General features: G+C 40.7%; 1 protein-coding gene across 1 annotated transcript; it reads right to left on the reverse strand.

Annotated features, from left to right (window-relative positions):
- Nucleotides 9,458–10,633, reverse strand: LOC107607319 (protein FAR1-RELATED SEQUENCE 5-like). The gene has a single exon (XM_016309286.1). It carries the CDS (start codon nucleotides 10,631–10,633, stop codon nucleotides 9,458–9,460), a length of 1,176 nt encoding a protein of 391 aa, XP_016164772.1.

Below are 11,411 nucleotides of genomic sequence, written 5' to 3' on the forward strand. Positions count from 1 at the left end.
TGCATATTTTTGAATTTGATTGTTTATGAATGTTAAAATTGTTGGCTCTTGAAAGAATGATGTAAAAGGATAAATGTTATTTGATGATCTGAAAAATCATAAAATTGATTCTTGAAGCAAGAAAAAGCAGTGAAAAGCTTGCAGAAAAAAAAAGGATATATGCGGAAAAAAAAAAGAGAAAAGAAAAAGAAAGAAAAAAGAAAAGCAAGCAGAAAAAGCCAATACCCCTTTAAACCAAAAGAAAAGGGTGATAAAAAGGATCCAAGGCTTTGAGCATCAGTGGATAGGAGGGCCTACAAGAATAAAATCCTGGCCTAAGCGACTCAACCAAGCTGTCCCTAACCATGTGCTTGTGGCGTGAAGGTGTCAGGTGAAAACTTGAGACTGAGCGGTTAAAGTCGAGGTCCAAAGTAAAAAGAAGAGTGTGCTTAAGAACCCTGGACACCTCTAATTGGGGACTCTAGCAAAGCTGAGTCACAATCTGAAAAGGTTCACCCAGTTCTCTGTCTGTGGCATTTATGTATCCGGTGGTAATACTGGAAAACAAAGTGCTTAGGGCCACGGCCAAGACTCATAAAGTAGCTGTGTTCAAGAATCAACATACTTAACTAGGAGAATCAATAACATTATCTGGATTCTGAGTTCCTATAGATGCCAATCATTCTGAACTTCAAGGAATAAAGTGAGATGCCAAAACTGTTCAAAAGCAAAAAGCTAAAAGCCCCGCTCATCTAATTAATACTGATCTTCATAGATGTTTTTGGAATTCATTGTATATTCTCTTCTTTTTATCCTATTTAATTTTCAGTTGCTTGGAGACAAGCAACAATTTAAGTTTGGTGTTGTGATGAGCGGATAATTTATACGCTTTTTGGCATTATTTTTAGTATGTTTTTAATATATTTTAGTTAGTTTTTATTATATTTTTATTAGTTTATAAATAAAAATCACTCTTCTGGGTTTTACTATGAGTTTGTGTATTTTTCTGTGATTTCAAGTATTTTCTGGCTGAAATTGAGGGACCTGAGCAAAAATCTGATTCAGAGGCTGAAAAAGGACTGCAGATGCTATTGGATTCTGACCTCTCTGCACTCGAAGTAGATTTTCTGGAGCTATAGAAGCCCAATTGGTGCGCTCTTAATTGCGTTGGAAAGTAGACATCCTGGGCTTTCCAGAAATATATAATAGTCCATACTTTTCCTGAGATTTGATGGCACAAACAGGAGTTCCAAGTCAGCTCAAGAATTCTGGTGTTTAACTCCAAAACTGGCACAAAAGCTAGAGTTAAATGCCCAAACTGGCACAAAAGCTGGCGTTTAACTCCAAGAAAAGTCTCTACACTTGAAAGCTTCAATGCTCAGCCCAAGCACACACCAAGTGGGTCCAGAAGAAGATTTCTGCATTAATTACTTATTTCTGTAAACCCTAGGCTACTAGTTTTCTATAAATAGGACCTTTTGCTATTGTATTTTCATGGATCTTTTACACATACTTGGATAGACCTTTTCACGTTTGGGGGCTGGCCTCACGGCCATTCCTAGACCTTGTTCTTATGTATTTTCAACGGTGGAGTTTCTACACACCATAGATTAAGGTGTGGAGCTCTGCTGTTCTTCATGAATTAATACAAAGTACTATTGTTTTTCTATTCAACTAGTATGAATGATTGGAAGAAGGCAATAGGAAAGCAGAGGTTCAGGAGGAACAAAGCATCTTCATACGCTTATCTGAAATTTCAACCGAAGAATTACATAAGTATCTCTATCTTTATTTCATGTTTTATTTATCTTTTAATTATTAATTCTCCATAACCATTTGAATCCGCCTGACTGAGATTTACAAGGTGACCATAGCTTGCTTCAAGCCGACAATCTCCGTGGGATCGACCCTTACTCACGTAAGGTTTATTACTTGGACGACCCAGTACACTTGCTGGTTAGTTGTGTGGAGTTGTGATAAAGAGTTGAGATTACAATTGTGCGTACCATGATGATGGCGCCATTGATGATCACAATTTCATGCACCATCATGTCATCGCATCAGGAAGATGCTGATTTATACCACACAACGGCATCATCAAAAGGGGGTGAAGGTTCAGATTCTTCTGCACGGAGGTTAGTCTATGAAATTTAGTATTGTTACACATTAACGTAAAGTCGGTTGTGTTGACGCATGTTACAATGTCCTGTACTCGGTTCTGTTGATGCATGTTAGATTGTCCTTCGTGTTGATCACGGTGCCTGCACCGCCGTCTGATTTGGTGGCTTTGCACCCCCCTTAGGCCATGAGGGAGGCACAATTCGTGCTTCGCAGAACATTGTTTTTTTTCTGTACCCGTACAAAAACCTTCGTTTGGTTGATTTGGGAAATAAGCCCAAAATCTATTTTGTCCCCATTGTCGTTGGAAGTCCAGCAAAAAAAATCAAAGAATAACTTCCTCGAAGCCCAACGAAGACAAAGTACCCGACCACGTTATAAGTTACATGTTTCTAGTCAAATAAACACAATATTTTTGATGCTGCATGTGTGGGCCTAAAAGATAATTGCACAGTTGGGCCTCATAAAAAGGGAAAATTGTTTGGCTTACACGTTGAACTGAACGTGTAACTACTAATGGCCCATTTATGAGCATGGTAAGTGAAACAGTAAGAAGTTTAACATTCCACGAAGTTTGGTGAATAGTAAAGCCCAGTCGCCTGAGAACACAGACAGAATGGGGGGTTCACTAACACCTACGTGCTTTTCGCAGGCGTCCTACAAGCAACACTAGAGGAAGGTCGATGTCCATGTTTGACTTGTCGGAAGTGCTGGTGATCGTCCAACTTAGATCACGGACTACTTCTGAATCAACACATTCCTATGCTAGACGAACAAACCTCCCACATTCAAATAGGTTAGCGACAATTCCTATATCCCAGTTGTGCTTCCCCTTGTTTACCTTTTTTTGCTTTGAATCAATTGTTGAGATTGACAGTCATTCTCTCTGCAGCTTACCTCGGCGAAGCAATGTTCATCCAAGCCAGGTCATTGCCGGTACTGGATCCTCATGTGCGGCCGTTGCAAATGTGAGTATTTACATGTTGTGCTGTCATGTAACTAGTTCGTGAAATCATTCAACCTAGGGAATGATCTTGTTTCAAATTTATTTGTACCGAAATTGTTCTCCTTACAGGACTACAGTCCAATTGCACTCAATATTGTCACCAGCGTGTCCGGGTTGAATAAAGAAATTCAACGGTTGATGGAATGCATTTGCCAACATAATGAAGTAGTGGCAGATTTCTAGAAGGCGTTGACCATGCTGGCAAAGATGCAGAAAATGGAACATGAGTGTGATCGGGTTAATGGAATTAGGTGCTCAAGTCAGAATGCCATCCGGTCAAAGCGGCGGCTACGAATGGAGGGTATTGCAAACGATGAGGATCACACTCAGGAGAGGGACACTTCGCAACATGATGACCTGACGTATGCCCCGACATTGTATGTAAAGTTCAGCATGGAACACATGCCTTTCAAATCGAAGAAGTCAAAGAAAGCCCAACGCAATCGACGATCTGCCCAGGACAAAACACAACAAAGGAAGCCCCCTAACTTGGTAATGCCTAAAACTGTAAACCATTAATTATTTCATTAACCTCTCTGTATCGTTCACCATAACTGTCGTTGCGGAGAATTCTTTTCGTACCAGGTCGATCTGTCCGGAGAACGCGGTTGGGAGAATCGACGGCCTCGTCGTCAACGTAGCAAGTCGCCACGACGCACTACCTCCCTTCAGAAGCACTATAATTATCTTGCCCCGGTTGGTAGCGACGAAGTAGTCCATGAGTCAGAGCTGTTATTCATGACTGCCGAGAAGATCCCGAAGGTGAGGTCCCGTTTTTGGATTACTCAGCATATGCCGCCGTTATGCACCCGACAATAGATTGTTTGTGATATTTTGTTGTATACAAGAAGGCTTTCAAGCTAGCCTTCGTACCAACCCGGAGCATGGACCTCGCCGGGGTTGAGCTCGCTGTTGCCACATACATCTTTAGCAAAGATCTTCCAAAGAGGTATATTTCCTATCTGGTGGAGTTATTTCTAATGTCATTTTCATTGACGTTATATGCCGGATAGTGTACGCTGCGTCTCGATTACCATTTAATTGATAACAGTTCGTCTATGAATTAGTTAACTTATAGCGGGTTTAAGTAGATTGGCACATGTCTGTCAATTCCTCATGGCGACTTTAGAGTTACAGAAAAAAAATCAAAACTAACATCTTGGGTGGTCTAAAAAATACATTTCTTTGACTGGAGCCCATTACTAGGTGTGCATAGACTTGACAAATGTATTCACTTTGTAGAAGCGTTGTACAACTGTACGGTGTGTAAAGTGATTAGGTTACATAAAATCTAACTGGAGCAACAAGGAATATACGAATGCAAACGGACCTGTCACGCGAAAAACTCTAATTTACTATCGGTATTTTTGATAAATATGGAGATATTCATGTTTCTATTTTAGTTATTTCGCTGATAGAATTTTTGTTAAAGAATACAGATCTTCGTACACACTAATCGATTAACTCATTCATGATAATTCTTGCCCAAAATGCATGAGAATCCTATTTTTTAAAAGGCAACAGCAATATAAATCTCTGCCTGCTATGTACCTTTTTTTGTCCTGATTATTCAAATGCGGATCATGTAACTTTCGTGACCTGTGAATAACTGTTGTTTCCAGCAAAATTCTGGCAGACGTTGGTCACTACGTTGTAGACAGAACTACGTTACTAATGCTTGGCCCAAATGAAAGAGTCATGGTGATGTGAGTGTTGTGTATTTATTGATACCATTATTCATCATGTGACCAAGCTCATTCGCCCAAGGTTTTCGGATCGAAGAACATTAATTTTAGTATGGAATTTCCAGGTTATTACTATCGTGGCCACAAAGTTGTCGAAGACGTCCAGTAGTCACCAGTGGTTCATGCCGACAACGATCATGGTGAGTCACCACCATGGTAGGGGCGAGTCTATGCATACTCTAGTTATTTCTTATTAAGATCTATGCTAAGATTACATGCATCAGACATGTTTGTGATAACTGTATAGGTGCCTGCTATGTTGGCCTGCAGCAAGATGCCATCCAAGAGACACGTCTGACATAGGCTAACTTGGACGCCGTTTTGTGCAAGCATATGAGGTGTAAGGTTGACAAGGATACTGAGGTTTGTAAAGGTTTTCCTTTTGTGTTAGAAGATCTGAATGATGAAGCGGTAAGTCCTTACCACTGATCAACCTTCGTGCTCGAGTTGGGCCTTGCAGATTTTTCAACCAATGTGGACGGACGGACATTGGTATTTGATGGTGGTGGACGTACGACGGAAGAAGCTAATGTACTTCGACTCATTCAAGTGTACAACAGAGACGGAGTCCAGAAAGCTTGCTATGACGCAAGTGGTAAGTTTAGTCATGTTTAGTATGCCTACTCTATGGTATTCACCTTTACCTCTTGACGGAACTTTTATTCGGCTCACAGTGCACATATATGCACTTTTGAATTTCTGTTACAGTTAAATTTTTGGGTAGTTATATTTGTATTCTGTTGTCACCCACATTATTGAAATATGTGTTGTATTTGCAATGTCAAATAACCTGTTTGCATGTTATTCGAATAAACGTTATCCTAGTTCTTTTTGCAAATTTTTTTTCCTAAAATGCTCCCCCGTAAACTTTTGTTGAAGCCCCACACTGCATTGCCATATAATCATATGACTAGGATTACTATAAACTTTTCATTTGCTGGCCGTGCCCACTGCGCTTTGTGTAGGTTTCAATGATTTTAGAAAATGCTTTCAACTGACATGTTTCTTTAATCAGGCACTGAACCTGGAGTCACTAACTATTAGACCCAAGTGGTTGTCTAAGTGCACAGTTGAACAACCTCGATTTTCTTCATATGTCTTCGAAGAGCCTATCGTGCCTCAGCAACATCGGCTATCGTGAGTTGTCACTCACACTAGTACACCCTATTTGTGTTGGCATCATGTTTTTTTACTAGCTAGTTAATATTGTGCGTTGATAGTACCTTTAATGTGTCTATCTTCATCTGTAAAACAACAATTGATATTGTGCGTGACATGTAATAGGATGGATTATGGTGTGTGGGTCTTGCAATGGATGATTAGGGGAGCTCTGTGGGCTATACACAGTGTTACGGTACTCAATTCACATACACATATGACTTTACTATCGAAATTCTGATAGTGATGAATCACTTATATGACTGCATTGTGTATCCAAGAACTTATAAGTTGATGTTGAATGATTTGCAAGCAGTGAACGATCTTACTTGGATGTGAATAGCCCTTGGCCTCGTGTTGAGGTCACACAATGCTAAGGCCATCGACGTCGTGGAAAAGGCGATGTGTTACTGGAGAAGGAAGGCTGGGTCTTCACGACATGGACATGAGCAATAGAGTTATTTTGGGAAATACACGTTAGACTGATTTTGGTGCCACTTTTGGAGAACTTTTTTTGGTGACTGCTTCGCGTATAGCGATGTGGACTTGGTGATGGATGACATCGAGGAAGATGCTGACTTGCGCATCAGCTTTTTTAGTTTTTATTTTAACTAGTAGGCTAGTCCCGCGGTAACCCATGAGGGACTACGCGCACAATTGAAGTTGTTTACAAGTAGAGCAGTATCCAACCCGGATGCCGGTAACAAGTTGGCTGGCCTGAAACCAGTATCCAGGTTGGAAACTATACGCCAGTTTAACCATAGTAAGATTGTGACGCTGCATTCCAGAATTGGATTATATGAATCATTTTTTGGATGGCCTTGCGCAATATCCCTGGATCCCGAAACGTTAGGGCTTCTCTATATACTTTTGATGCATGCTTTTTCTTTCAAGATAACTATAATCGTTGTTAGGTCTAATTGGTATAAAGCGCTTTTGTTGCAAGTGAAGTAACCTGTAAATACCAAAAAAAGGTGTCATCTCTCGATACATTTCTGCAGCATCAATTGTGGTTTCTTTAGCTGACATCAGGTTTGTTTCGTTTTGGTTGGTTATCCTTTAACTTGGTTCACTCATTACAAGGAATCAAACCTTGTAGAACAGCTTTAAATCAAACAATGAACTTATAATCAAGTAACAACATACATCACAGTTGGCATTAACGAACATCGGCTACTAATCATATTACTAATTCCTCATGTGCCTTACTTATTGCACATAGAAATAGTTACGCATTGTGAATAACCTCGATCTCGCCCACCACATGGGTTCATGCAGTTATCTTAATTTTCTTTCAACTTTGACAAGGTAGTCCCCATGAATAACACCCCTATTGAATTTGTTCATTACGTGTTTTAACATATTTGTAGCATTATAATAAGGGAATCAGCTATGTTTAGAACCGACACCGCCGAAGGAAGCTAACCTTTCATCATTCCTCTACATTAACAATAAACCTGCCAATATTTATAACAAAAAGGATAGCCACAATTCATCATCATTTACGACATCCTATAGTTAAACCTTTAATTATAAAATTCATATAAATTTAACTTAATACAACCCAACCATATACAAGATTTCATAAGGGCCGACACAAGACTCATCTTGAGAATGGGAACACTAAAACCACAACAACCTCCAATACAGTGCATAAAATATATGTCCAAGTATACAATGCCACCCCATGAACCCACGCCTAACTCACGTTGTCCCTTCAAGGGACAACCTTTAAGCTCCTACGTAAGAATTTAATAGGAATATGGTGGGAGACAAGCCCCTTTTCGCAACTTGCGTTGATTAACCCGTCTCGATTTTAAGATGTCCCCTGTAAACTAGTGCTGATGGTGTTCTTCAAATTCGATGTCCTGACTTGTTGGGGGACGATGACTTGCCCATTGCTTTCTGAAACGAGATTTAACATTGGTAATACACGTTGTCCGTGAGAACGATACAGCAAGATTTGTGTTAGTATCAATGAAGAAAATAGGAGCTTGTTCAGGTAAGGTCACTGTTGCGGGTGCTTGAGTAAGAAGGACCCCATGGTGTGTGGAGCAGCTTGGAGCAGCAAATAATTGTTGTATGTGTGGGCCCCGAAGGAAGAAGTTGCCACCACCACCCCCTGGATTCATCCGGGGTAGGTACGACTGGGTTGCGCTTGGTTTGGCGAGACTTGGTATGTATGAGCCCGAACCTCCGGGAATACCCAGTCTAGAGTAGCCTTCCGCAGCCTGCAAACCAGATGAACAAATTATGCTGAACAGAAGAAATTTGAAGAATAAATTATATACAGAGTTGCAATAACCAATTGAAAAAAATAAGCAACGTTCTACGAGAAACCGTACCCGTCCAGGTACATCAATGACTATGTATATGCCAGTTGTACAATACAAACTATATTCAAGTTGCGTGTAAGAACCTTCTACCTGAAACTGTACCTTTATTATGTCTAAAGGTTATACGCACAAGAGCCAACACTCAATCTTCAATACAGTCGGACAAAAAAATTATAACTCTTCCTTCAACAATAATCACGAAATTAGATCATCACAAAAATCTCAAAAAAAAATGATGTGTTACACATAAATGGTACATCCCTGGAAGAAAATTAGATGAAACTACTCAATCACCTTTAATAAACACGGCATTTTTGTATGTCTAAACACACACTAGTTTCATATCTCATCAAACGGAAATACCACTTCATCTGAATCTGATAATTTAATTTACATATACACCCAAAAACTAAAAAATTCAGAATTGATTTCCCGAAGGAGTATTATACGAAAGCACATAGAACTCATGAAAACGATACATGGTAAATGCCCAGCTTATTCACTAAATTTCACCTATTATAGTTCCATGAACATGGGTTCCTCCGTCCACACAAAAAGGAATCGCAGCTGGATTTTTCCTTGATTGTGATATGTCGACTCTCATTTCCGGTACTTATGTTTGGGATGGGATGAGACACTAGGTCATAACACATATCGTACAGACACGATAACTACTTACTATATACTAAAGTAAACTCTTTCATTGTGTGTGAAAGCATTATTGATTTCACCAACCTAGTCCATGTCACCATGCATAGCTAATTCGTATGTAAAAAATAACCGAACCCAAGAAACATACCTTGGAAGAACTAGTTCCTCTAGGATACCCACTGGGCTCTCTCGATGATGAATTCCCGACCGTGGCTGATAGCCCCTCCTGGAGACCGACTTGGCTCTTCTCCCTTTCGGACAGACACGTCCTCTTCGTGTGACCTGGAAGCCCGCAAGAAGTGCAGCAACGCCTCTTCCCACCAAGCTCGATCTGTGTGGAGGATCCCGTCTCCCTGCGGCGTTTAGGGGCTCCCTTTGTCTTTGCTACGGAAGGTTCCTCCACAACATCCTATTGCCTCATTCCAGCCTCATGGTCTATAGTGTTCCCTCTTTGCGCCTAAAGCCTATGTGCCAAAGAAGCTATTGCATCCCTCGCAGTTAGCTGCATCATCGGAAGCTAGTTTGGCAACAACAGTCATTGCACTGCACAACGTGCCATACCTTAGTAATCGACTGTCATGCCCCGCTGTCCCTTCTGTTGATGATGCCGTCCATTCTTTGGCATCAATACACCACCGCCTCAGTATCAAACCTGGTGGGATTTCTTCCAAACCCTCATATTTCATCATGCAAAATATGTGGCAGCAAGGAATACCTTCGCTGTTCCACATCATACAATCACATTCAATCTTCGGCTCAGTTGGATCGTAAAGCACCTTGCGGATCATACGACGGTTCCCCATGCTTGAGAACTTGTAGATGGACGTCGTGCTTATGCTGTCTTTCCCCAAAAACAATAAACTCCCAACCCCTTTTATTTGTTTTCTAACCTCCTTGAAGACTACGCTGGTGTATATCTTCGAGGCAAATAGCTCAATCTTGTCAAGACCGGTCGTCAGTACAGGCATGTAATATAACGAATAAAATTGGGCCGTGACCTCATTATTGCGGTAATCTTTAACCACCCTGTCCAAGCTGTGAACCAATTCCAGAAGGCTATTTGTCGACGTAAGGAACCCTTTGAGGAATGCATTTATGCCCTCACACCTCGAAGTTGTCCTGTAGCCGGCGCAAAAAGTTCTCTGTAGATATGCCGTTGCCCAACTCTCTCTTAAATCGTAGGTGCCTTTGAACCAGCTATTGTTCATTAACCCTAAACTCTTTACAGTCGTTCTCCAATACTCCTCAAACTCCGCAACATCGAAGTTTACGTAAACTGCCTTCTTGAACACCTTTCGAAATTCAGGTTCTTTTACCCTAAGCACACAGTTTTTTTCCAAGTGCCACCCACATAGGCGATGCCTGGCTAAAGGCAGCACATCCGCAATGGCTGCCCGGATGGCTTTATCCCCGTTGGTGACCACAACGGCAGGCTTCTTGTTATCCATGACATCAAGAATATTCAACAACACCCACCTATATGTACGTACCTCCTCATCCTCCAGCAACGCAAAACCGAAAATTGCCGTCTGCCTGTGATGATTTGATGCAGAGAAAACTACTAGAGGCTTCTTGTACTTGTTGGACCGGTATGTTGCATCAAATGCAAGCACGTCACCGAACAGATGATAATCGACCATCATCTGCCCATCAGCCTAGAATAGGCTTCCAAGACTGTCCTCTGTTGTTTTGGTATATCTGGCGACCATTATCATGTCAGCGTTGGCCTTGCCCTCCAAATAACTTATCGTTGCTACTGCGTCTCCATCGTTTATTTGTGCTATTCTTTGGTTGTGAACATAATTGTACAGACCCTCTTCGTAAAACGAAGCATCCCATAACCCCCTGACTACCCGGCCATGTAAGCCATAATCTTCGAAGTGGCAATCCCGAACTTTTTCAGACTATCCACTTAAGCCTTATCACTCTCACTTAGTCTCCGACGACTTGGAAGAAGATGAGTGCAGGGAGGTCAGAATCCAACAACATCTGCAGTCCTTTCTCATCCTCTGAATCAGATTTTTGCTCAGGTCCTTCAATTTCAGCTAGAAAATACCTGAAATTACCGAAAAACACACAAACTCATAGTAAAGTCCAGAAATGTGATTTTTGCATAAAAACTAATAAAAATATGATAAAAAGTAACTAAAACATACTAAAAACTACCTAAAAATAATGCCAAAAAGCGTATAAATTATCCGCTCATCACAATACCAAACTTAAATTGTTGCTTGTCCTCAAGCAACTAAAAACAAAATAGGATAAAAAGAAGAGAAAATACAATAAATTTCAAAATATCAATGAAGCTTAGTTCCAATTAGATGAGCGGGACTAGTAGCGTTTTGCTTCTGAGCAGTTTTGGCATCTTACTTTATCCTTTGAAGTTTAGAATGATTGGCATCCATAGGAACTCAGAAT

This window comes from Arachis ipaensis, chromosome B07, assembly GCF_000816755.2.
Source record: "Arachis ipaensis cultivar K30076 chromosome B07, Araip1.1, whole genome shotgun sequence".
In the NCBI taxonomy this organism is placed as follows: domain Eukaryota; kingdom Viridiplantae; phylum Streptophyta; class Magnoliopsida; order Fabales; family Fabaceae; genus Arachis; species Arachis ipaensis.

What these genes read in the sequence shown, in the direction of transcription:
- LOC107607319 (XM_016309286.1), bottom strand. Translation starts at nt 10,633, where the DNA reads ATGGTCGATTATCATCTGTTCGGTGACGTGCTTGCATTTGATGCAACA.